Below are 26,962 nucleotides of genomic sequence, written 5' to 3'. Positions count from 1 at the left end.
TAAGACAGATCATTCGCATTGGGACCCCTGCTCCCACTTATCCACTTTCACTCTGGCCTGCCTCCCTTGGCCCTGTGCCCGCACCCACCTACGAGGCAAAAAACCTTGCGGTCATCTTGGACTCTACTCTATCCTTTTACATCTCAGACATCTCTAAAAAGTCCATCAGCTACACCCCCTCAGATGTACTCTGGCTTTTCTCACTTTCCCCCAGCATCTCACCGTCACCAGAGCCTTGGTTTTCTCTAGGCTGGACTATTGCTACAGCCTCTTCCTCAACCTCCCTTTTTCAGCCCTGCACCCTCTGCAACTCATCCAGAACAGAACTGCAAGACTTATCCTTGGTCTCAAGCCCAAGGACTGCATCTGTCCGGCGATGAAATCCCTTCACTGGCTCCCCGTGGCTGCAAATATCAAGTTCAAGACCCTCCACTTTGTCCACAAGGCTTTCTGGGGCCTGGGACCGACCTACCTGCAACGCTGCCTACCTAAATACTGTCCCTCACGAGCCCACCGCTCATCTACCTACAATCTTCTGCGAGTGAGCTGGTTCTCCAAGCAGAGATTTGGCGGGAGATCCTTATCCTCAGCAGGTGCCTCGCTTTGGAATAGCCTCCCAGCCGCCCTTCGTCTTGAGCCGGACCTTAAGTTCCTGTTACGCTGACCTGGCACCCACAGGGGCGTCGGTCGGACCCGGAAAGCTGCGGTCTCCACCCACGTGATGCGTAGTGCAGCGATGACTGACTGGATCTGCCCTCCTAATCTTGTCTGCTTAACCCGTAGGAATATTCTCCTGCAAGTGGAGAGATGGATTTAGCCACTTGTGGATTCAAGTGATGGCACCCCCACTGTCCTCCCCAACTAATCACCTCTGAAATGCCCTCACAGCAATCTCACCTTATATTCTTGAAAGATGAGCTCTCCAACCTGCGTGGATTTGCAGGGGCGCGTCAATTCCAGTTACTTCACTGGTTTGAAGGCTCGGGAGAGTTCCGGAGAGTATTGACTCTGAGGTTCCTGGTGAGGACCAGTAAGTATTAAGTTCATAGAGTTCAATATTTCTGATGTGCACTCTTGTTCCCCGCTTCCTTTCTTGTCTTGCAGCTGGCTCGTGAAAAGATGCTCTTGTGGCAGCTGGTGGCGCTCAGGTAAGAGTCTGTATTACCCGGCGCTGTCCGGTAAATGTTGCACGAGGAAAACATGTTGTTTTGTCTCTCTTTACAGATGCGGCACGTGAAAATATGGAGAGTCACAAAAGGATGCCTCCGGTGGTAAATCAGGTAAGTCTATGGTGGTAAGAATTATATTTGTTGGTTCCCTCGGCTCACCTTGTGGTTTTCTTTTGTCTCCTAGGTGCCGAAGTTCGGCGAAGAAATGATGGAGGCAGCGCCGACCCGAAGGATGCTGTGAAGAATGGCGCGACGCTGCAGCTGGAGGTGCGGCGCATGCAGAAATGATGTTCTTTACAGGTCCTGAGACAAGATTGATCCAGAATCAGGTGTGGAATAGAAATAAGTTTGTTTTCTAACCTTGTCCCTTTCTTTCCTCTTTGTTTCAGGAGCTCCGGATTCGAGGCGGGCGTGGCAGAAGACTGGATGCAGGCTGCAGGCACGGTGAGTGTTACGCTGCTGGATGCAGAATAACGCGAAGCAGGTGTTGCTGGTCGGGTGTGGTTTAAATAGCCTCAAAAGTAGTCCCAGGTAAGAAGTCCCTAGAACCACACCCGAGTAAAAAATAGTCCCTGTAGAAAAATAGTCCCTTTCAGGCTTCATGGTGGATTGGAGACATTTGCAGCATGGTCTGCCTGAGGTAAGTAATGACTATGAGCCTGGCGCCTTAGGCGCCAGGACTGATTCCTACTATGACCCTGGCGCCGAAGGTGCCAGGACTGAACCCAGATAGCCCCTAGCCAGGGCTGCTGAGGTTTTACTAAATGTCTAGATGCCTGCTCCCGGGGCTGATGGGCTTGGTCCGGATGCCTGGGGGTAGGCACCATGACAGTTACGGAAACTCCTCAAGACCTTCCTCTTCTCCGATTCCTTCGCTCTCCCTCTACCCTGCTAACTTAGCTCTTTGCTCTCTCCATCTCTCCCTCCTCTTTCCTACAGCTTGCTGACTGGCCGCCTGGTGTACCTGAGTATCAGCGGTCCCGGGCACCCCCGACAGTCCTCTCTCACACTTGCCTCAGGGCACTACATCCACCAACCTTCACAGCCCTTAGAAGTAAATCAAGAGAGTGGCTCTCTCTGCACTTACCCCAGTCTCCACCGACTGGGTGCACTTGGAGCTCCCTCCCACCTCCATGATACAGTCTATGCATTTGCATGATATAAATCTGTCTGTTCTCCCCGGTCTTCTCCCCTTTTGCATCAGTAAAACTGCAGAATTGCTGTCAGGCTTATCTGTCTCAAATGTTAAATGTATTTTATGCACTTACTCTGCCTGTGTAGACTATTATCGTCTCAGAATTTCAAGAGCTCTGAACGACTGCTTTTTCCCTTGTTCCCACCCTCCTTGAGTGCTTTGAAACTCATTCCTGTCTATAGGTGCGATATAAATAAACAATACAATATACCCAAAGACTTATGGGCTGGCCTAAGCAAGTTCACCAAACACACACATGGGCATTAAAACAAAGGTTTTGGTGGGCAGTGAATGAGGCTGGCCCTAAAAACCACCAAACACAAAGGTCTACCGACATGGTAAGAGTATTGGCCTGGCTAGGGACAGGTCTAAACCAGTTGTGACGAATCCAGGAAATGTGTCCCTCCTTCACAAGAGGGAGCCCCACCCCCTGGGACTAGGGAGGTTTACCACCCCTTAGGAAACGAAACAAGTGGGATCCCAGTGTGGGTGATGCCCCCTTGGTGAAAAAGGAATCCCCAGAATGGGATTTTATTCATCCTCCCTCATGTGAAAAGTCTCTTGTGTATTTTGGCTATATGGAGATTGAGCAGTATATTTGGGTATTGCCCCAAAATAACAAACAAAATGCAGAATGTGCGTTTTCTGCGCAATCGGCATAGTAGAAAATAATATATCCCAAAATGTCACACTAGGTGAAAAGGGGTTGCAGGGGTGTCCCCCACACCTCCTCTAGTTTGGCATTATGAGTCAGGGGTTTCCTCTGCATACATTAAATGCAAAGTGGGGGACAAATTAACAGAATCGCAAAAGGAACAAGTTACTTACCTGTAACTGTTGTTCTCCAGCATGGGTCTGGCATGGATTCACATGCTCATGAATATTCCCCGTTGTCAGGCTGGGAATCCTCGGTAAAGAAAAAAATCAGTATCTGTTTCATTTCTGATCTGTATTTCTTAGTAGTAACCGATCACTGATCTCTGGGTCATACTGCCCCCAGCCAATGACTGCCCTCTCCCTAAGCCCCGCCTCTGGCAGCCATCCTCAGATTTGGTAGCATGCAAAGTGGCAGTATGACCAAGTGAAGAGTCGCAGAGGGGTAGGCGGGAGGGTTTGCATGTGAATCCATGCCAGACCCATGCTGGAGAAAAACAGTTACAGGTAAGTAACTTGTTCCTTCTCCAGCATGGGGTCTGGCATGGATTCACATGCTCATGAATAAAAGAATACATAGCAGTACAAACATGCACAACCACGGGAGGTGGCAAAGGCTCAACATTAAGCATTACATCCAAAACTCAACATTAAGCAATTCTTACCTCCTCACCAGGCTCACCTTAGGCGAACAGGTTGCGCAGCACTGCTTGGCCGACCCTGGACTCCTCCCTGGAGTCCCAATCGATGCAGTAGAATCTTGTGAAGGTGTACGTCGACCTGCACGTAGCAGACCTGCAGATGTGCAGCAGGGGCACACCAGACAGGAACGCTGTGGTAGCAGTGATCGCTCTGGTCGAATGGGCTCTCGGACGGCCGGGCAGCGGTCGGTTTGCCAACCAGTGACAGTGCATGATGCAGCCGGAGAGCCATCTGGAAATGGAAGTCTTCGAGGAGCATTCCCTTGATTCACAGATCCAAAGTTCACAAACAGCTGTGACGTCTTCCGAAAACTCTTTGTGCGGTCCACGTAGAACTTCAGCGCTCTAGCTACATCCAGCGAGTGCAAAGTCCTCTCGGCCGGCATCGAAGGCGACGGGAAGAAAACTGGTAACACAAGGGCTCTTTGAGGTGGAAGCCGACGGCACCTTGGGCATGAAGGAGGGGTGCGTCCTCAGCACCACCCTTGTGTCCTGAAAAGTCAAGTATGGAGGCTTGCAAGATAGGGCCTGGATCTCTCCCATTCGTCGTGCGGAGGTAATGGCCACGAGGAATGCTGTCTTCCATGACAGGAACTTCAAAGGCGCTGAATGCATAGGCTCGAATGGGGCCCCCATGAGCCTGGTCAGCACCACATTAAGCTCCCACGCCGGGGCAGGAGCCTTCACTGGTGGGAACGATCGGAATAGTCCCTTCATAAATTCCTTCACCAGGCGATGAGACCACAAGGACGCCCGTCCCGTAGTCCTGGTATATCGGGAGATGGCAGCCAGATGTATTTTGATGGAGGCGTGAGCCAGTCCAGCTTTGGGCAGCGACAGTAGGTACGGCAGTACTTGAGGGGCCGTAATCCGCAGAGGGTCAATCTTCTGTGCACGGCACCAGACAGAGAACCGCTTCCATTTATGACCGTAACACTTGAGAGTTGAAGACGCCCTGGCCTTTGCAAGAAACTCTCTGCAATCAGCCGGTATATCGTACCCTCCAAACTCTAGTGCCGCAGGAGCCAGGCCTGCAAGTTCAGCGACTGTGGGTCTCGATGGAGAATGGAGCCTCCTTCTCTGGAGAGAAGATCCGCGTCCGCCGGCAGCTTGACTGGTGGGGACGTTGACAAGTACAGAAGCTCCGGGAACCAGATCTGCCTCGGCCACGCCGGTGCGACGAGGATCATCCTGCACCTGGACTTCTTGAGCTGGTTGATGAGGCGGAGCAGCAACGGCAACGGAGGGAACGCGTATAGAAACAGGCCGTCCCAAGGGAACGAGAAAGCATCGCCCATGCTGCTCGGCTGTGGGAATCTGCTGGCGACCTCTGGCACTTGGAGTTCGTCGCCGTCGCGAATAGGTCGATCTGGGGCTTGCCCCATCGTTGGAAGAGCCGATCCACTTGATCCTGGCACAGTTCCAACTCGTGGCACGAGCGCAGCTCCCTGCTGAGTGAGTCAGCAAAGGTGTTTTTTATTCCTGCCAAGTGGAAGGGAACCAGAAATATCCCCTGGGCGACGGCCCAGTGCCACAGATCCTGGGCCTCCTTGGATAGGGCTGGGGATCTGGTGCCCCCTGCTTCCTTATGTAGAACGGTGGTGGTGGTGTCGGTGAAGATCCTCACCACTTTGTCCTTGAGGGACGCAAGGAACAACTTGAGCGCCCAGAACACTGCTCCGAGCTCCAGGATGTTGATGTGGAGTGACCTCTCCTCCGGGAGCCAAAGGCCTCTTGCGTGGAGATCTCCGTTGTAGGACCCCCAACCCTCCAGAGAGGCGTCCGTCGTCACCGTCTCCTGAAACGCCGCGGTTTGAAAGTCTGTGCCTGTAGTGAGGTGAGCCCGGGTGCCCCACCACAGGATGTAACGCTCACCTGATTCCCGTAGAGGCGCCGGTCTTGACTGGGCGTATACCGTATCTTCTAAGGTGATGTGTAACACACGGCTGGCTCTTTGGGCTGGACCCCTGTGCACTGTATGTCTGACTTGAAGGGTAAGGTGTCTTAGGTAAGTGAACGCCGTGCTCTCCATCTGCTTCGGAGCAGGGTGCTGAAACCAGTTTCCTCACTGGATAAGGGAAGCAGGCCTCTTGACTTCAGAGGACTGCTGTCCGTCGTTTTCTTCACGCACGGTAAGTTTCGAGTAATTCAAATGTCTTTAAAAGTCTTTAGTACCGTTGTATCTTGTTTTTTGCAGGGTCCGGCGATGGCGAAGATGGAGCCCGTGTGATGAATAGAAGCGCCTTGAAGCACGTAAGTAAGCGCTTGCTGCCTGCTTCACGGCGCGCTCTAACTGTCTTTTTCCTTTGCAGGTATAAGTTCGGAGTGGCTGCAGGGTGCCGGAATACCCACTGGGTTAGATGTGAAAGGAGTAATGGCTCGTGAGTATTTAAGTTCCCCAAAGTCTTTAAACGCACCTTGTTTTATCTTTCAGATGCGGGATGCAGCGCCGAAGCGTTGATGACAGCCGATGGATCAGGTAAAAGGAGCGCTGTCACTGAAGACTGTAATGCTAACCTGTTCTTTCTTGTCTTTCTAGGTGTTGCTGAAGACTGGATTCAGGATGGTAAGCCTTTTTCCTTAGGCCCAGGATCAGATGCAGAAGACACGATGAGCGTTCTGCTGCAGAGGATGCAGAATAACGCAAAGCAAGATTCATCCATCGGGTGGGGTTTAAATAGCCTCCTGTAGTGCTTAGGTGTCTCCTTCCACAGCCACGCCTAGGAAAGAAAAGAGTCCCTGCTTTCCAGAAGAGTTCCAGGGTTCTGAACCTAGGGAGTGGCTCCTGCCCCACCCAACAGGAAAAGTAGTCCCGAACAGAAGAGGATCAGAGGCTCAACTGGCAGGTAAGTAAGCAGCATGGTCTGCCGCAGGTAAGTCCACCCAATCATTATGAGCTCGGCGCTTCCAGCGCTGGGACTGGGCACATTTATGAGCCTGGCGCCACCGGCGCCAGGACAGAGTCCAATAGGTCCCAATTGGGACCGGCTGGCGCTCGGAACCTGGGTTATGGGTCTGCTTCCAAGGGAGTTGGGCAAGTCCTGACCTCTTGGAAGCAGAGATCATGACAGTACCCCCCCTCAAGGCCCCTCCCAAACCGGGCTTCTCCGGGGGTTTGGGTTTGTCAGGAAATGTTCGATGAAATTTTTTGATTAGGCGAGGAGCGTGGACATATTCAGCAGGTTCCCAGGATCTCTCTTGGGGGCCGTAGCCTTTCCAGTCAATTAGGTAGAATAGTTTAGATTTGGAGTTCTTGGAGTCCAGAATGCTTTTGACTTCAAACTCGAGTTCTCCATCAACTAGGATAGGTTTTGGAGATTTAGTTAGTCGGGTTTGAGGTTGCACAGGTTTTAATAGAGAGACGTGGAAGACCGGATGAATCTTCATGTGCGGGGGCAAGTCCAACTTGACCGCTACTGGGTTTACTATGGTAGTGATGGAATAGGGACCAAGGTATCTTGGGTTGAATGTACGTGGCCCTTTTAGAGGTAAATATTTGGTAGATAACCAGACTTGATCCCCTACTTCATATTGAGGGGCTTCCTTCCGATGTTGATCTGCTCCTTTCTTGTATTGTTCTTTAGCCCTTTGAAGGTGAGAAACAGCTTCCTTAAAGGCTTGGGTGATTGTAGCATGCAGGTATTCTACTGCTGGTGTTTCAAGATCTTGGAGGGGATCCAACTCCGAGGTTCGAGGGTGACTGCCGTATAAAAGAAAAAACGGGGTTTTCCCAGTTCCCGAATGGACAGAGTTATTGTAGGCATATTCGGCTATCCAAAGGATGTCTTTCCAAGTTTTTTCAGTTTGTTGCAGCATGCAGCGTAAATACTGTTCCAGAGTTTGATTGGTCCTCTCGGTTTGTCCGTCGGTCTGAGGGTGGTGACTGGTCGATAGTCTCACATCAATTTGAGCCGACCGACAGCAACTTCGCCAAAAATGAGAAATAAATTGACTACCACGATCCGATATTAGAACCGAAGGAAAACCGTGCAGTCGGATGATGTTTTCCAGAAATTCACGGGCCAGAGTTGCTGCTGTTGGCAAGCCTTTGAGCGGAATGAAATGCGCCATCTTGGAGAATAAGTCCACGATTACTAGAATCGTATTGTATCCGGAGCATGGAGGTAGATCGGTGATGAAGTCCATAGAAAGCGTATGCCAAGGGCGAGGTGGGATGTCAATAGGGCGTAAGAGGCCTGCAGGTCTTTCCTTTTGACTCTTGTTTTGGGCGCATACTCCACAGGACATTATAAAGTCTCCGATATCTTTTTTCCAAGACGGCCACCAGAAGTAGCGCTTGATCTTTTCTGAAGTCTTAGTCATACCGGGATGTCCTTCCATTAAAGAATCGTGATAACAAGAGATTACTTTTTTCTGTAAATCTGTGCTGGGCAGGTATAATCGTTCTTGGAAATATAACAAGTTGTCCTTTACTGCAAAGTCCTTTCCCTTTAAATGCCAATTCTGTATGTCTGCTGGAGTTACAAGTTGCCTGGCCTTATCCTTAACTTCCTCTATGGATTGTGTGGCGATTACACCCAGGATTCTTTGTTCGGGAATGATAGGTACAGGTTTAGGGTTGATCAAGTGTTCTTCCACTCCCATTCGAGAAAGGGCATCGGCTTTACCGTTTTTTGTACCGGGTCGATAGGTAATTATAAGGTCAAATTCGGCAAAGAATAATGCCCAACGGAGTTGTCTAGAGGATTGGGCTTTTGCAGTTTTCAAATATTGCAGGTTTCGGTGATCCGTAATCACAGTAACGGTGTGTCGGGCCCCCAGCAGATAATGCCGCCAAGCCTTAAAAGCAGACTTGATAGCCAGAAGCTCCTTGTCAGTAATCGTGTAATTGATTTCAGGAGGCGAGAATTTGCGGGACCAAAATGCCACAGGATGCAACTGATTGGTTACCGGGTCCTTTTGTGATAGAACTGCCCCCATGGCAAGGCTTGAAGCATCAGTTTCCACGATGTAGGGGAGTTCGGGGCGAGGGTGTTTTAAGATTGGTGCAGAGATAAATTTAGTCTTCAAATCCTGGAAAGCTTGTTCCGCCTCGGTAGACCATTCAAAACGTTTGTTTTTCTTTAACAAGGCAGTGATGGGCTGGACTATTCGAGAAAATTCGGGGATAAACCTACGGTAAAAGTTAGCGAAGCCTAACATGCTTTGCACACCTTTTACGGAGGATGGTGATGGCCATTTGAGAATTGCATCGACCTTCTTTGAATCCATACGTACTCCGCTAGGTGATAATATGAATCCCAAGAATTCAACTTCAGTCACGTTGAAAACACATTTTTCCAATTTAGCGAAAAGTTTGTGTTGACGCAATCTTTCGAGGACCATTTTCACGTGTTTCCGATGTTCAGATTCCGATGAAGAATAAACGAGGATGTCGTCAATGTAAACAACAACACACACATCTATGAGCTCTCTGAGGACATCGTTCATAAAATATTGAAAGGCGGCCGGGGCATTGCAAAGTCCAAAGGGCATGACCTGATATTCAAACAGCGCATATTTGGTGCGGAAGGCCGTCTTCCATTCATCGCCCTCCTTTATTCGAACCAAATGGTAGGCTCCTCTAAGGTCCAACTTTGTAAATATGCATGCTTTTTTGACCTGGTCCAGGAGTTCAGGGATCAAAGGTAACGGATATCTATTCTTGACGGTGATCTGGTTCAGGGAGCGATAATCTATACAAGTTCTAAGGTCTCCTTCCTTTTTTGGAACGAAGAACAAAGCTGAAGAAGCTGGGGACTTGGAAGGACGAATAAACCCATTTGCCAGGTATTGATCCAGGTATTGACGAAGGTGAAGGTTCTCAGGCTCGGTGAGTGCATAAATTCTACTACAAGGAGGAGTAGATCCAGGTATCAGGTCTATCTGGCAGTCATAAGACCTATGAGGAGGTAGAGAGTTAGCCTGATCCTTCCGGAAAACATCTTGGTATTCTTGGTATTCGGGAGGTAACTGAGGAGTCGTCTCTGAAGAAGTAGCTGCCAGTGCAACACCAGATGGAGGATGACAAGTAGAGACACATTCTGGAAACTGGACCGTTCTTGCTCGCCAATCGATCAGAGGATTGTGTTTCTCTAACCAAGGAATTCCTAGAATAACCTGAAACTGAGGGGCCTTGATCACATCGAACACGATCTTCTCATGGTGTCCATCTTGACTTACGAGCGTCACTTCTTGAGTGGTATGCGTTACTGGTCCGGAGGCTATCTCCGTTCCATCCACCGTAGTAATGACGTCCTTTACAGCCTTGGGACAAAGAGTTAGATTCATCCTCAAAACCATTGCATGATCCACATAATTGCCGATGGCACCGCTGTCGACGTAAGCTTCAATTGCATGTAATCGATCCGGATTATCAGGGCTAATGAGGACCATAGGTATCACGAAATGCGAGGTCACGGAACTGGTTTTCACGCTCGGCAAGAGGACCTCTATTCTTGTCGGGCGAGGTCGTTTCCCTGCTCAGCGTTTGTAACTTTGGTAACTGCAGCTCCTACTGCCTTCTTGGCAGGTTTCACCGGACAGTCTCGAAGAAAGTGCCCTGAGTTTCCGCAATAGAGGCATAATTGCAACTGTTTTCTTCTTTCCCGCTCCTTTTGTGTTAGAGGACCTTTCAGGCCCCCTATTTGCATGGGTTCCCCGGAGTCTACTCCTTTGGAAGGAGTTGGCGATTTGGAAAATACTCGAGCATCAAACTTGGAACGATCAGCCTTCCTGTTCTGCAGTCTGTGATTTATTTGAACAACTAAATCTATATAGTCCGAACAATCTTGTGGGGGATTCACTACTTGGGCTAACACATCTTTGAGCTCTCCACGTAGACCTCTATAAAACAGCGTAATCCTTTTGTCCTCAGGCCATTGAGTTTCCACTATCAGTCTGTTGAAAGATGCAATATAAGCCAAAAGGTCTTGATTACCTTGTCGCAACGAAAGAAGCTCATTGTCCAAAGCCTGCCCCTGTGAATGTCTTGCGAAAAGTTTTTCCATACTGAGCTGAAAAGCTTGAAAATCATGAAGGACCGGATCATCTTGATTTACTAGAGGGATCGACCAGTCTGCCGCATTACCACTAAGGTACGAAAGCACGAAAGCTACTTTAGCCTGATCAGTTGGAAATGCTGCTGGCCGGCATAAGAAATGCAACCGACACTGATTGATAAATACTGCAAACCTCTTTGGGTCACCAGAAAATCGTTCGGGCGGAGCCAGAGGTACATTCCCAGGTAGGTTGATCTGCACTGGACTCAGAGGATGTAGAAGGAAGATTTCCCCCAGATGCGGGTAACGGGGTCTGTCCGGCTTGTGACTGTCGCAATTGCCTAGCGAGATCATCTGTTCGCTCCTTGGAAATAATCAGTTCCCTTTTTAGAGCGTTGGTTTCCTGACGGGTTGCATGCACTTCTGCCCTTAGTTCCCCAAGCAACTGGGCTAGCTGGTCGGTATCCGAGGTTTCCATAGCGCCTGGACGGGAGTTTTGTGGTAGGCTTTGCGTTCTGTAACGCTCACCTGATTCCCGTAGAGGCGCCGGTCTTGACTGGGCGTATACCGTATCTTCTAAGGTGATGTGTAACACACGGCTGGCTCTTTGGGCTGGACCCCTGTGCACTGTATGTCTGACTTGAAGGGTAAGGTGTCTTAGGTAAGTGAACGCCGTGCTCTCCATCTGCTTCGGAGCAGGGTGCTGAAACCAGTTTCCTCACTGGATAAGGGAAGCAGGCCTCTTGACTTCAGAGGACTGCTGTCCGTCGTTTTCTTCACGCACGGTAAGTTTCGAGTAATTCAAATGTCTTTAAAAGTCTTTAGTACTGTTGTATCTTGTTTTTTGCAGGGTCCGGCGATGGCGAAGATGGAGCCCGTGTGATGAATAGAAGCGCCTTGAAGCACGTAAGTAAGCGCTTGCTGCCTGCTTCACGGCGCGCTCTAACTGTCTTTTTCCTTTGCAGGTATAAGTTCGGAGTGGCTGCAGGGTGCCGGAATACCCACTGGGTTAGATGTGAAAGGAGTAATGGCTCGTGAGTATTTAAGTTCCCCAAAGTCTTTAAACGCACCTTGTTTTATCTTTCAGATGCGGGATGCAGCGCCGAAGCGTTGATGACAGCCGATGGATCAGGTAAAAGGAGCGCTGTCACTGAAGACTGTAATGCTAACCTGTTCTTTCTTGTCTTTCTAGGTGTTGCTGAAGACTGGATTCAGGATGGTAAGCCTTTTTCCTTAGGCCCAGGATCAGATGCAGAAGACACGATGAGCGTTCTGCTGCAGAGGATGCAGAATAACGCAAAGCAAGATTCATCCATCGGGTGGGGTTTAAATAGCCTCCTGTAGTGCTTAGGTGTCTCCTTCCACAGCCACGCCTAGGAAAGAAAAGAGTCCCTGCTTTCCAGAAGAGTTCCAGGGTTCTGAACCTAGGGAGTGGCTCCTGCCCCACCCAACAGGAAAAGTAGTCCCGAACAGAAGAGGATCAGAGGCTCAACTGGCAGGTAAGTAAGCAGCATGGTCTGCCGCAGGTAAGTCCACCCAATCATTATGAGCTCGGCGCTTCCAGCGCTGGGACTGGGCACATTTATGAGCCTGGCGCCAACGGCGCCAGGACAGAGTCCAAAAGGTCCCAATTGGGACCGGCTGGCGCTCGGAACCTGGGTTATGGGTCTGCTTCCAAGGGAGTTGGGCAAGTCCTGACCTCTTGGAAGCAGAGATCATGACACAGGATCACCCGACGGAACTCCTCGTCGAAAGGGATCCTGTCCTCGAAGCAGCCCCTCGCCTGAAACCAGTGGGCGTCGAGGAACTCCTGTAGCGGACACATCCGAAGTCTGCAAAGGGGTACAAGGTAGATGCATGAGGACATCATCCCGAGAAGGGACTTGATGGACCTCACCCTGGCCACGTCCGTGGCTAACAGGCGCCGCACCTTGCCCAGGATGGTTTTGGTCCTCTCCTCTGAAGGGGAGGCCAAGTACCCCACTGTATCGAGCTTCGCTCCCAGAAACAGTGCTAAATGTGATGGAACCAGGTGGGATTTGGGGTAGTTGATGGCGAACCCCAGCTCTATGAGTTACCGGACGGTCCTCGCCATATGTTCGACGGCGAATTTGCTTGTCCTTGCCCGGATTAGCCAGTCGTCCAGGTAGGGGTAGACGTGGATCCCTTGCAGGCGCAGCCGTGCCGCCAGTGGTGCCAGGCACTTGGTGAAAACCCTGGGTGCCGACTTTAATCCGAACGGTAGGGCTCTGAATTGGTAGTGGCGTCCCTGAACCACAAACCTGAGGAACTTCCGGTGCCTTTTTAGAATGGGGATGGGGAAGTAGGCATCCTCCAGGTCCAACGACGATAGGATGATAGGATCGTCCAACGACGATTCAGGATGGTCACCCTCCAGCACGTGTCCCAGCACGTGCTGGAGGGTGACCATCCTGAATGTCTGCGCCTTGATGTATTTGTTTAACCGACGCAGGTCCAGGATGGGGCGCCAACCGCCTGTCTTCTTTCTGATGAGGAAGTACCTTGAGTACACTCCGGAGCCCCGGAGCCTCCTGGGGACGAGCTCGATGGCACCTTTCTTGAGCATCGCCTTTACCTGCAACAGCAGTTGAGGGATGTGATTCTCCTTCCTGGCCACGGGAGGAATGCGAGGGCACTTCTTTTGGAATTCCAGCGAGTGCCCGTTGGCCAGGGTGTCCAGCACCCAGCGATCGGTGGAGATGGACTCCCACACTCTGACGAACTTCGTCAGCCGGCCTCCCACCGGGGTGCTTCGGTGGGGGCCCGACAACCCGGCCGGGTCAGTCTTGCTTGCAGGCGGCCTTGCCGCCTTGGCCTCCTTAGCGACGACGGCGGGATCCCCCCTTGCTTGCCGCGACCTCTGTAGGCCTCCTGGGAAGAGGAGCGGGCCGCCTGGCGGTAAGTGGAGGAGCCACCGCTGGATCCTTTGGAGGCACCCTGTCTGCCTCCGGAGCTCCGAAAGGGCCGTCGCTGTTGAAGCACCCCAAGGGCCTGGCCGTCTCTGAGTCAGTCTTGATGGCCTGTAGAAACTCGTCCACCGCTTTACCAAAAAGGTTGTTGCAGTCGAACGGCATGTCCAACACTCTGGTCTGGACGTCCTGGCGAAAGTCTGTCGCCTTGAGCCATCCTCGTCATCAGAGGCAAACTCCGTTGCCCAGTTGGCGAAACCCGGTATCGGCAATGTCCGTTGCCACCGTTATGGCGTGATCCGACGCCACCTCACCTTCCTGCAGAATTTCTAGGGCCTCCGTCCTTTTGTCATCAGGCAGGAAGTCTAGCAGGGGAGCTATCTTGAACCAGAGCTCCCTGTCGTAGCATGCTACGATCGCTAAAGAATTGGCCGCCTTAATCGTCGACGCCGCCGAGATGACTCATCGTCCCATAGAGTCCAACTTCTTGCCCTCGCTGTCGGGCAGGGAAGTGGAAGTTGAAGCCGCCGCGCCCGCTTCCTTCTTCTTAGCCGCTGCCGAGACGACCAAGTCCGGCGTGGGCTGGGCCCTGAGGCACAAAGGGGCGGCATCGGGGACTCGGTACTTCTTCTCGTACCTGTCCCTCTTGGCGGGTGTCGTGGAAGGGTTCTTGAGGACAGCAAGCCCCTCGTCCCAGATGTCGTCAAGTAAAAGCACCGCGAGGACCGTCTTCCCCTTGGCCTCACGTCGTTGGTACAGAAACCCCTCCTTTTTCTGTTCTTCAGGGTAGAGCTGGAAGAGCTTGGATGCCCTGGTTATCATGGCGTGGAAAGAGCCAACCTCGTCGGCTGGAGAGGCCCGCGGGTGGGAGGGTTACGACGGGATGTACGCCGTCTCATCGCGCCGTCATCGTCCGTCCCCGTCGTTGTATCCGTCGCCGTATCCTCTCTAGGGTCCGGCAAGGGGGATGAGGGGCCCACCGGTCTCGCAGGTACAAAGGGCGGAGCGGGGTGGACTCTCCTCCGCTTGTTCGGAGGGCTTCCCGACAGGCCTGGTTCTGGCTCCTCCGTCGGGGTGTGTGGTAATCTCGTCCTTATCTTGGTACATAAGGATTGGATTGCCAACAAAATGGCCGCCGAGCTATCCTGGGGCTCGGGCAATGGCTGCGACGGACGGGATGGCCGCTCCACTGGGCCCTGTTCATCGTCATCATCTTCGATCACGTCAGCTTGGTTTCTTGTTGGCATTAAACAAATTGGCGATCTGGAGAGGAATGGCCGATGGATGACCGCTAATGAGTTGAGAGAGAGGTGGGATTTTTTGGGATTTGACGGAATCGGCATAGAGGCATTTGAAGAGATGTGTGGGGGCCATTGATTGGACTAATTCTATGAACTTGGATATTTTTCTTGCAACTTCTGAGAACAAGAGTGGTGGCTTGGTGAGTAGGATGAATGTGATGAATGCTGGGGCTGTATGAATGCTGTTGGTTCGATGGAACATATGTTGTGGAGTTGTGTGAGAGTTTCTGGCTTCTGGTCTGAAGTCTGATGCTTGCACTCAACTTTCTGGTGGGAATCCAAATTTAGACTTCAAGACAATGATACCAGGAGATTACTCTGAAATTGGTGATCTTTGTCCAGCCCATAAAAAATGTCTTTTGAGGGGTGCAATTGTTGCAAAACGATTGATACTTCGGGGCTGGAAAAGCAGGGTTTCTCCATCGCTGGAAGATTGGACAGATGAAATGCATAAACTTTCAAGAATTGAAAAATTGATTTATACATTGAAATGTAAATTATCTCTTTATGAAAAGATTTGGAGTAGGTTTAATGATCTTTTCTAAAGAAGACATGTCCTCTTTTTTTCTGCTCATTTGTTTTCTCATTGTATGCATATTTTGTGGTTGGTGTTTTATGTTTCGAATGTTGTGTTATGTTATATTGTAATAATTGTAAATATATAAATAAAAAAACATAAATTGGTACTTGCAGAACCCCACCACTCCTGAAAATGACATTCCGTACTAACACATGGCAAAATAAATGTATTGATTTTAAAGGGTGCCTCCTAGAGGTGGTTAACATTAAAAAGGTTCGGCAATGGATAACTTTTAATGGTGAAGGATGTATATGTAAACATGGAAAATGAATGCACAAGTCTGGCCTTATACCTGCATGGTCTCAGTGAGCACCAAGTGGGGTAAGCTTCAAGGCATTCTTACTGTCATTTCAAACAATCAGGATTCCAATTTAACGCAACAATTCAACTACAGATTTGGCCTTATTTACAACAAAGGATCCCAATGTCATGGATTCTGCATTACCTTGATGTGAATTGCACTTTTGGTGATTTTCGACCTCCAGCCCTGAAGGAGCGTAACTCTTATTCAAGACAAAGATTTCAAAATCATTAAATCTGAAAGAGCTTTCTCTTTTTCAGTTTGTCTGCTTTACCTATCTGGGAGCTCTGCTCAGGGAAAAGTCAGACAGTCGAGATGTAAAATGTTGCTTTATTCAGCCGTCAATAAAAAATAGGAAGATTGGCGTGATTCTGTGAGTTTGTTGCATCTCTACTCTTCTTCTAATGCTGGGAGAAAAGGGCCAGTCTCTGGATAACTACATGTGCATATTATTGTCAACAAATCTATCAATTTTAGCTCAGACACTGGTCGATGTTGTGAATGAGTTGCAAGCACATCGAGTTAGTATATTATAAAAAGGTATTTATTAAAAAACAAACTTCAGGATTTTAATTACCATCTTCATCAACATAAAACAGAATTTGGTCGATTCACCTTCCTACAAAGGATATTCTACAAAGGATATTCCCCCTTCATAATTCCTTCTTTAAAATACAAATACTATGCAATGGTTGACAATTGTGTCTTATTCTTCTAAAACATTTCTGTCTGTATTTGAAATAGCACATGTTTGTATCAAAAACAAAAAAAAAGAATCAAAGAATTGCTTTCTGTTTTGGATTGGCTTGATCATACCCATGTCTTCAGTTGCTGGCAGTGGACATATTCTTCTTGGGGGTTTAATTTCTGTTCAGATTCTCCCTTTAGATCATCTGGGCATCTTCTCTCTGCTCTGCCTGCAGGGGCAGCACCTCTACCTTCTTCTAAGGTTTGTTTTGAGGCTGCTCTTAATCTTATGTCCCCTTTGTATACTATTGTTGGAACTCATTAAATGTAATCACCAGTGTGAATGGTGGAGTCTTAGATGTTTATGTTATCGGTACTTATATAGCGCACTGTCACCAACGGAATTGGTCCCCAGGCGCTCTGGTGGATCTGTAAACGAGAAGGTAGGATGGGTTAGTGAGGTGAAGAGGGAGTAAGATGGCGAGAGGAGTGGTGTACTGTTGGCAGCTTCAACTCGGTAGACACCGGTTGCTGACCTTTGGTGCGAGTATTGGATCGGTGTCCATCCGCGTATGCTGTTGGTGCGGCTTATGTGTTGTTGCAGTGTGGTGAAGTGTGTGCGGCTTGTTGTGCGAGAGATGGTTGTGTGAGTTTTTGGGTGAGATAAGTATGCAGAGAGTTTGAGCTTATATTGCTTAGTGGGTTATATGACATTTAACATGCTAACATTCACAGCTCTGTCTAGGTGTGGCACTCGCTAACCTTCACAAAATCATCCAGATACAGTGCAGGCCAATGTTCTCAATTCTAAGTGTAGCACATGCTAGCAATCAAGTTCCATCTAAGTTTTGCGGTGCTAACATTCACAATCCTATCGAGATGCGACGCAGGCCAAAGTTAGGAATTCCGTCAAAGTGTGGCACATGCTTACATTTACAGTTTCATTTAAGTGTGGCACTTGTAACATTCACAATCCTATCTAGATGCGGCGCCGGCTAATGTTCTCAATTCTAGGTGTGGCACATGGAAGCAATCACGTTCCATCTAAGTTTTGCAGGTGCTAACATCACAATCCTATCTAGATACAGCACGGGCTAATGTTCTCAATTCTAAGTGTGGATTTGCCAGATGAACTAATCATTTTAAGGGTGAATTAAATGTCAACTCAAGTGCAAAGCACCTGGCACTAGCATAGTTGTCATATCTTCTTTACTTAATGGTCATTTTTGATTATTAAAAATTGCCTTTCCTAATTGGGTCTTCTATTACCTCATCGTAATCGTACCTATGTTTCAGTTTCCTGTCTCCTGTTAGCCTTCTTATTTGATAAAAACGTCTTACATTAATTGGAACATTGTTTTTCGCTTATCTATCTAGATCCTCGTCATATGTTCCATCTTGCTTGGCCTAATTGGTCCATGAGAAGGGACTTTTCCAAATTTGGTATTTCCTGACACTGCACCAGCAAATTGATTAATTGAAAGCCCCAAAATGTTATTTTGCAAACTAAAAAAGATGGCTTTGTATTTGCAGGTTAGGCTTTTCTCCAAAGGTGTATGTGTGTGCATTAAATAAATAGCTTCTTGATGCCTTGTATTGGGACTATAATAATGATATATGTATTTAGTGCATGCATACGCTTTTTGATGCCTTTTGTTGGTGTTCCAGTAATCACATATGTACCTATAGTGAAAGCATAAACTTTGTATTTTACTATCTATGTAAACTCTAATTGTTCTAATCTGGCTCTTGCCAATCCGCATGTAAGAGTATGCATACCACAACACCAACTACCCAGTTGTCCTTCTATACACCTGCTTCTGGTCAGAATGCTGAATGTTGAGGTTTCAAAGCTTAGGTCTACCCCAGGAAAAGCCCAACACATGACAACCTGTTTACATGGCAGAGATGTCCCAGCTTACCTATTGACCTAAAAATGTCCAACTGTTGATCCCTATGGAGCGGCAAAGTACATAACTACACATTACTTTTATTTATCTTGAGTCTGGTTTGAAAAGCGGAGAACCACTTAAACGCTGAATTCTGGGACTTCCCTTGCATATAATATCCCCTGTATATTATGCAATCCATTGAGACCTTCTCATTGTGTCTTCAACTGGTAAAACGCAGGAACTGCTCAATAAAATAACACTCCTGCAGTTCGGAGGTTCTACATAAATGGCAGTATCAGCACAAAATGAACACTCCCCTGTAAAAAACATCCTGTAAACTGCCAGTGTTTAATATTGCAAAGCTGAACAATGATCACTGAACTTCTCTCCAATTTCCTTAATTTCCACTATCCATCCCCTTTGCAATGGTTATGGCCCCTGACAACTGTTTATTGTACGCCTGTACTGCCCACCTGTAGGCTCTACTATGCTGCCTTATTTACTAATGATTGTAAAATGCTATATACAAGTGTAATGCTGCAAAAGGCAAGAGGCAGTATGTCAATCAATGGAATTGCCTCCCCCCTCTCCTGACTTAGAGTGCCCATTTTTCCATCAGCAATTACAGAGCTGCCAAATACTTCTCTTTAGCTCTACTGTACGTCAGGTCGCCTCCGATAGTTGCATGGGACTAGATATTTGTAGGCAATATGATCATACACTTTTGCTTCAGACTCTATAATGAGTAACATATGTCACAGTAAACCCCAATTTACAGTGAATGGAAATCAGTTCTTATACTCACCGGGGAGACAGCCAGGCGGAGGATAGTTCCATTTTTAATATCTCCACGGGTCTGAAAAAAAACAAAATTTAAGATCCTGAAAAGACATTAAAAATGGACAGCATGCACACAGGGGCCATGGCAGGGAGGGTATAGAGGAAACAAGAACCTGAAGGAGCACATATGTAAATGAAGTGCAGAGAGAGAGTTATCAGGCGATGGAGCTAGGGCAGGTGGCAATGAGGATAACAGTATTTTGCAGGTTGGGGTGAGCAGTGCTCAGTTTATAAAACTTCTATAGGACAGTACCTTGAAAACTATACTGGGGCACTTTAAAATGTATACATACGGAAGAACAAAGATATGATTTCCAGAATTATATTTACAAGCTAGTAGAGCATTCCACAAAAACTATTTCATTCACCATTTGTATTCTGCATTTTTCTTAATGGAGTCTTTCAAAACCTTTTAAAGTTGGTAAAAGGGCAAGATTTAAATATTTAAGCACACATTTTGACACACCAAGGTTAGCATTTCCACCAGTATCCGAATAGTATGCCAAATAAAAATATTATAAACAGAGGTGGGAAAAAGTCTACGTAAAAGAAGGTTGGATGATTCTGCACAGTTGTTTCATGCAAATATGGCAAAAAGACAAGTTGTCAGTGATTCCTTCCCAGATCATTAGTCACAAAGAGTAAATATTTTAGGCACTCCAGCAATAAAAATGATTTGGTAGAAATATAAAAAGCTGACTGTAGCTCAACATTTATGTCGCTCAGTATTTTTAGCAAGTGAGAATTTTAGGTCCCATCATGGCCTGATTAGATCACATTATATGTGCTCTAGACTATAACAGAGCTGTCAAGCAAAGCTCTTTCTGTTGGTCTCTCGGACAGTCGTAGTTAGTGGCTGTCGTGGATCAAGGCAATGAAGATGCCAGCAACATTTTTATCAGCATTATACAAGAATAGCATATTGCTCCTATCCATCCATAGTGCTGCAGCGGTTCTGGTGCCCCATACCCAAATAGGTGTGGAGGAAGTCTTCATGGATACAACCCTCAGCAATGGTCTGTTCCCACTCCACATGCAAGATATGGCCATCTTATCTGAAGGGAAGGGCCATTCCAAATTAAATGACTGTGTACTCGACACTCGAGCAATGTAGAGATAAACTTTAGCCCTGCACTCATCGGTTCCTCACAGGGAAGATTACCATCATGTCCCTTAGTTCCACCTGGCCTTTTCCCAGACAGAGTGAAAGGCGTAAGAAAATAATTTGCAGAACTCCTTACCATCACAAAGACCAGCCATTGACACTGGTAAGGATGAACAACGTAGGCACTTCAGAAAAAGGAAGAGTCTAACCAATGTTCCTGAAGACCAGCACAAACATGGGGGGGAGTGAGCTGGGACAAAGCAACAGTGGTAGGAGTGAGCTCAATCTGCACCAAGTGACTCCTTCCAGTTGGAATAAAAACATGCCAGTCCTGGGAGCAAAACGGAATAGCCTTCGAGTTTTCTTTAGAGCCCCTGACCTTTGTAAAAGCTGATGTAGTGCAGTGTCATAGGACGTGAATCACCAGAGGAGCGAGACCGACATTTCCTATTACAAGGATTGAGCATTCCTGAGAACCTATCTAACAAAGCTAAGAGTGTGAAATCCTTGCGAGCTAGAAAGCCCATCTGAGATAACCAATTCAGTCAGGGAAGCGAGAATTGTATCTAGGTATAACTTTGGGTCTTTCATGCTTGAGGATTCAGTGTGGCACATGGAAGCTAGAAGCAGAAAGGGTGTATTATATGGCCAGCAGAGGTTTGCTGCTTTTGGTCCATGCATAGTGCTTGTACATCTGCCTGGAAATTAAGCTTGCCACAGCTGAGATTACCACCATCCTGCCAGAATTCTTGAATCTCCCGTAGGCGAAGATTCGGTTCAGCACCTATATACCAGCAGATGGAATAAGGTAGTAAGCACTTGAATAGGTGCTGTCTGATTGTGGACCATGCATTGTGCTTGGACAAATGCCTCAATACATCTTCCAAGTCCAGGGAACAAAAGAGACTACCAGCAGGATCTGTCTCTTTCGATTGTAGCTGTTCAGATGTTAGGTCACTAGTCAGGGAGACAACTGACAAAAGTACAGGTGAGCAAAGACTTCCACAGAAAAAGGAACGTCCTTCAAAAATGTGAATAATAGCACATTAGAAAAGTTCATATTGGACTACCAAATGTGTGTGTCAGCATAAGCCCTTCTGCAGAAAGGACAAAAGTGGGAGGGGTTGTAGGGGCACAAAGGTTTGGGGGAATCATGGTAGCATCACCACATCTGGAACTAGCTGAAAAAAACAAAAAAAACAAGCATGCCTGGCAACGGAAAGCATGGCAGTAAGAATCCACCTGCACCCAACACACCTGCTCAGTGATGTACAGCTGTGGGCCATCAGCATAGCGGAAAGCATAATATTCTGGGTTTGGCAGAGACCACCTGCAAGAAAAAAGCAAGAGCAATATTAGATTGTTCACATCAAGGATCATTTTCTAAATCTGAAACGTTATACATATTGTCCTAAGGCTGAGCAGTAAATTGCAGATGGGGCTAAGCCCCTTATTCACAGAGCGTTTTCCAATGGGGTTTTGACATTATAAAATGCTTCTGTGAATTAGGCCCCAAGTGTGCTACTTACAGGCCGATTTGGTCAGAGTCTGAGCATGTAGACCGAAGCACTACAGACAAATCCATTACATTAGAATACAGATTAAAACAAATATAGTAAGCCTCCCTGAACCCAACATACAATTGCTCCATTAAAACAAGCTGATCCCAGAAAAATTCCCAAAATTTGCAAAATCCCAGAAAAATTGCATATTCTAAAAAGAATAAACCCACCCTTTCAAAAGCACAACTCAGAAAACAGTAAGTTGAAGAATTTACACTGAATAAACCGATAAACTCAAGATAGACTACAGAAGTGTCTAATACATTCAGCAAATCACGGGCTAAATTGCAGGCAATGTCACAACCTCTAGGAGATTCTTGATAACCCCACCCAAGAACCTTTAAAAATCTCCAGTTAAAATTTCACAAAATTCACCAGCAAGTGTTCCAGCAATGACAACACACAATCGAAAGCAGAAAAGAGAATCTTAGTCTGAGACAAACTAAACCACGAGTCCGCAAATACTAGCCATATGTTCAAACCAGAAAATAGCCAAACGAAAAAACCTCAACCATCAGAGGAATGCTTCCAAACTAACAATTTAATGCAAAATAATCCCAAAACATTGCCACAAAAAATGGCGGTTCTCAAGTTACTCCATTAAAATTGCACCGGCTGAGTAACTACAAGGAACCCAGCTAGCCTCAAAATCTCAAGCCCAAGATAATCCTGGCAACCTCTAACTGGGCAAAAAAACAATTGTAAGTCATCAAGCCCAACACCTCCTTTTAAGCATCACCACCAGGTAAGCTCTAAACACCATGCCATTAGAAGAAGCCTCCAAAAGAACTTCAACCCACAAGTAAATGTGCACCAAGCAATGGCTGAAACAGTACATGAACACACAAATATCAGGTGTAAATCAAATCTACGCTGACCTACAAGCTTAAGAAAGAACATTAATGTGTTCCAACACCCTGACACACTGTAGGTCAGCTAGATCCCCCTGCCCTCTAAAATAAGCTCATGAGCTTCAGCTGGTATCCCTGTAACCTTGGAACCTATATGATTAAAGTTGGATATCTTGTGAATGTCATAACTTTTGTGCTGTCTTGTATCTTTCTCACTGTACCGAGCAACACCCAAAGTTCGTCATGCTATTCTCAACCATGTAACTAAGTAAGCCCTATTGTAACAGCACCACAATGCCCCAGGCCCGCCTGTGCGCTTTATAAATGTAAAAATAATCAAAAATAATAAAGCCCTACTTGATACGAAGAATTCACTAAAGACTGAAATCTCAAAAACACTAAACACAATTATTTAGCTAAAGCGACTCTTCTGAATAATCCCAACAAAGCTCTTGACAGGTAGTTTCTCATTTAAACTCCTAAATGATCTGCTTGCAACAATTTTAGAAAGACTATAAAGACTCAGACCCAATGCCTGCTTCTTGCAGGAAGCATCCTAGCCCTTTTAAGAGGGTGGATGCTGAAACCAACCCGAAGGGATACCAGATGATCAGCATTTTAGTGGTCCTCAGGGGGCATAATAGGACTATCCTGCATACATACTATCGCAAGCATGGAACCATGGTTATTTTAAAAATGTTGGTCACTGAGGCAGCAGCGTAAGCCTGCAGCTCCCGTGCCTTCCCCTGTGAGTGATACGCTAAGGATTATGAACACCAAGAAAAACATAGAAACCGCTGAAAACCCAATTCCTAAGAAACAGGCTGCCGACATGACTTAAGTTCCGGGAATACAGGGCATCTATACCCTACTACTGAATGTGACCCAGGATGTAGGAGAGGTCAAAAACTCACTGGCAGATCTCACTCAGAAGGTGTTTGGAAGGCTGGTTATTGAGCTGGAGGCCAACTCTGATTGCTTAGGGGTGGAAATATCAGGAAGCTCCAGGGCCTACAATGATTTAAAGGCTGACCTTCAAAAGACCAAAGAGGAATCTCTTGAACTGGATCTGAACTCCACGGGAGGAATCTAAGGCTGGTTGGGATGGAAGAAACCAGAAGAACGTAACAATATGCTTTCGTTTGTGATGAAAATTATAACAGACTACCTTGGTCCAGACTCTCTCTCCAAATATGATGTTGATTTTGCATATAGTGCAGGGAAAACATAAGCAACCAGACCTTGACACATTCTGTTGGCATGAGAGCAAGGGAGAACATATTAAAAACTGCAAGGAATAAAAGGCAGTATCACTTTTAAAGGCAAGACCATATTTGTCTTCCCAGATTACCCTGAGAAGATCCTGGACAAAAGGGATACCTTCAATGCACCCAAGGCACTTGCAAAGGAAAAGGGCATAAAAGTCAATTTGAACTGGGCCGCACGAGGGAGGGAAAACGACCTCTGATGCCCTACTTTGGCTAGGTAAGGTGGATCCTGGACCTACTTCTTGGTCTGAGAGCATAGATCAGTAAGGTGCAGGTTTATTGGGTTTGACCCCTCCCCACTTTATATTCCCTCATGGCTCGCCTATACCCCCACTGTCTGCCCGTTGAAACCTCACCCCCTTATTTATGGACTTTTAACGTCTTATGGTGCCGACTTCTCCCGACTGCTAATGGTCCTCAATCTGATTTATGCATGCGCGCACCTTGCCTGACTGTTCGTGAGATATTCTGGTGACACAGGCACAATGTCAATTATGGTTTTGTTCAGGATTTTGTCGACAAAGTAAAGGACCCGCTAACGTAATGTAAGGAAGGCATGGTATCAGAAGCACGACAGACAAGGAATGTTCAAGGCTTTTTATTGAACTTTGCATGGGTTGGAAAACACCTATTCTAAACCTAACTGCCAACGATGGGAGTAAGCTACGACCATCAAAATAAAGAAAACGCTGTCATGGTCATGTCGTGTTGTGTCAAAACAAAGATGACCTATACAAAAAAAAACTATCGCCAAACCTTACTCTATATAACAAAAGGGTGTGGAATGACATGTATAACAAAAACGGTGTTTAGCAAAATGAAAAGGTCTAAGGGGTTCAGTAGTTCAGAACCGCTGACCTGTAGCTTCCACCTTCCGCCCGTTTCTGCACGGTATAAGGCGGAAAAGGAGTTGAGCTTGGAGTACACTTGAAGCTTGTGGCACATGGAAGCAGTCCTTTACACAAGGCAGGGTCTTCCTAATCAAAGTCCTTCTTTCAGTATCGATCAAGAGCCTCTCCACTGGGAAATATCGTGTGGTACAGTTCACATGCGGGCTCAAGTCCATGTACTTTCTCACAAATGTCTCACAAGTAAAGGGTCCCCTCGATCGGGCGCAAGCCTCTCCACCTTAATGATTAACCACAAGATCGAAGCCTTTCGATTGTGCAAAGGCGTTTTGCTATGACCTTTGCCTGACCACTTCCAATTCAGTTCATTCAATTCAGCACTTTCACTTAAAGATGCCCCGTCAGAGACCTTTGACTGTGCATCCTAGGTGCCCGACCATTCCACAGTAGCTTATCCTTGAGACTTTTTCTGTAGCTCGCCAACTCCCTCTTGCCGCTTAGCCTTCACTCCCATCTCTCAATATGGGTCTTTCAAAAAGCCGTTCACGATGCAACTATCTTGCTGCTCGCAGTCTTCGCTTCAAAGCACACCAGCATATCACAGTTCCTTCCAACTCACCGGTTACATGAAGCTGCTAGGTTTTGCTTGCACTGTTCGCCAACCATTCAGAGTTTCGCTTGCACTGTTCGCCAAACATTTGGAGATAGTTGATCACCATACAATGGTGTGAAGGGCCTCTCACTGCCCCCGTTTGGGTCAGCCACCACTCCTTTGCGATACCGCTACCAGCATGAAAGTTTTGCTCCTCTGTGCCTTTCGCCTCGCTCTTTGTGTACTCCCATGCTCTGCCTTTTATCCCAGTGGGGAATGGTAATGGGATTCAGGTGTGAGTCGTCATAGGCAAGTGCCCGACTGATGTCGGGACATGTTAAACAGACTGGCAGGGTGTGAGTCCGTCTTCCCCCAGAGGGGTGGGAGTGTGTGGTGTGGGAGAGAAAAAGAGAGAAAGAAAAAGAGAGAAAGAGAGCGAGGGATAAAGTTCCTAGGTAATATGATGAGGAATCAGGAATACAAGAGCAGGGATACCGCGTCTCACTCTTAGGTGTCCCACTCCTACTCCCCAGGCACCCCTCACCTAGGGGATCCTCCCGCACTGGTCCAACCGAGGAACTGGATCCAAAATGTGTCCTGGCCACCTGGCTGACAGATCACAAGGGACTGAGTGGTTTCTCACAGTAGGCATGCTTACATTGCAAGGCTGCTGCGTTTTACGCAGATGCCCGGTGTATTGAAAGAACTTTTTTTTTCTTTATTGTGATATAGTCAAAACAAAACAAGGTTCAAATTTGACTTTTCACAAACACTCCAAAGCAATAAAATACAATAGAAGAAAAACAAAGAACTAAAAAGATAATACAAGCAAGATATACAAATATTAAAATTGGTTAATCATACAAATGATTTCAACAAGTTGAAGTCTCGCAATAATTTTACCACCTCAACGGTAAGAAAGACCTTGTGTCCTGTTACCAATCTCTTCCAAAAACAATCGGTATCAATCTACCAATCATGGGGGGCAAACCTTGCCAACCTTTGTGTTCTCAACTCAATGGTACCAGGGCAATCAATCATCAGATGTCTCAGGGTTTGGGTCTCATTCTCATCACATCTTTGGCAAATTGAACTCGCTGTCATAGTAGCGTCTCTGATGTTCTGAATTTCCAGAGTGGGGAGTAAATTTAACCGAAACCTCAAGAAATTTGCTCTTATAAATGGATCAGGGAATTTAGTCAGATAGATCAGCCTCGTAAATCTAGGTTTATCTACGGGCTTAAAAGGGGCATGGACGCTTGATTTCCTCATCACTGTAATGGTGCAAATCCAGTCCATTCTCCATAGGGAAACCCTGATTCAACAAGAATTTTGACACAGGCAGTTTTCAAATTGTTTAGATACAAGTTTGATAACCCCTTATACACAACCAAAACTTCTTCATAGAGTGAGAGAGGGGGCGGGGACAGAATCAGCCTAGGTAATGTGACCAACTTCCATTCCACAAAGGCCTTAAGTGAAGGC

General features: G+C 47.1%; 1 protein-coding gene across 5 annotated transcripts in view; it reads right to left on the bottom strand.

The window, feature by feature from the left end:
• ELMO2 (engulfment and cell motility 2) overlaps positions 1-26,962 on the bottom strand; it is a 1,054,165-nt gene that overhangs the window by 615,152 nt on the left and 412,051 nt on the right. For all 5 annotated transcript variants that reach the window (XM_069651200.1, XM_069651203.1, XM_069651199.1 and 2 more), the window contains exons 4-5: positions 21,614-21,686; positions 19,217-19,267 (exon numbers count right to left, since the gene is read on the bottom strand). In XM_069651200.1, coding sequence (XP_069507301.1) covers positions 19,217-19,267; positions 21,614-21,686 — 124 coding nt within the window. The remainder of the gene's footprint in view (positions 1-19,216; positions 19,268-21,613; positions 21,687-26,962) is intronic.

Source organism: Ambystoma mexicanum, chromosome 3p, assembly GCF_040938575.1.
Source record: "Ambystoma mexicanum isolate Mex_15411 chromosome 3p, UKY_AmexF1_1, whole genome shotgun sequence".
NCBI lineage: Eukaryota > Metazoa > Chordata > Amphibia > Caudata > Ambystomatidae > Ambystoma > Ambystoma mexicanum.
This window is presented reverse-complemented; position numbering and strand designations above follow the sequence as displayed.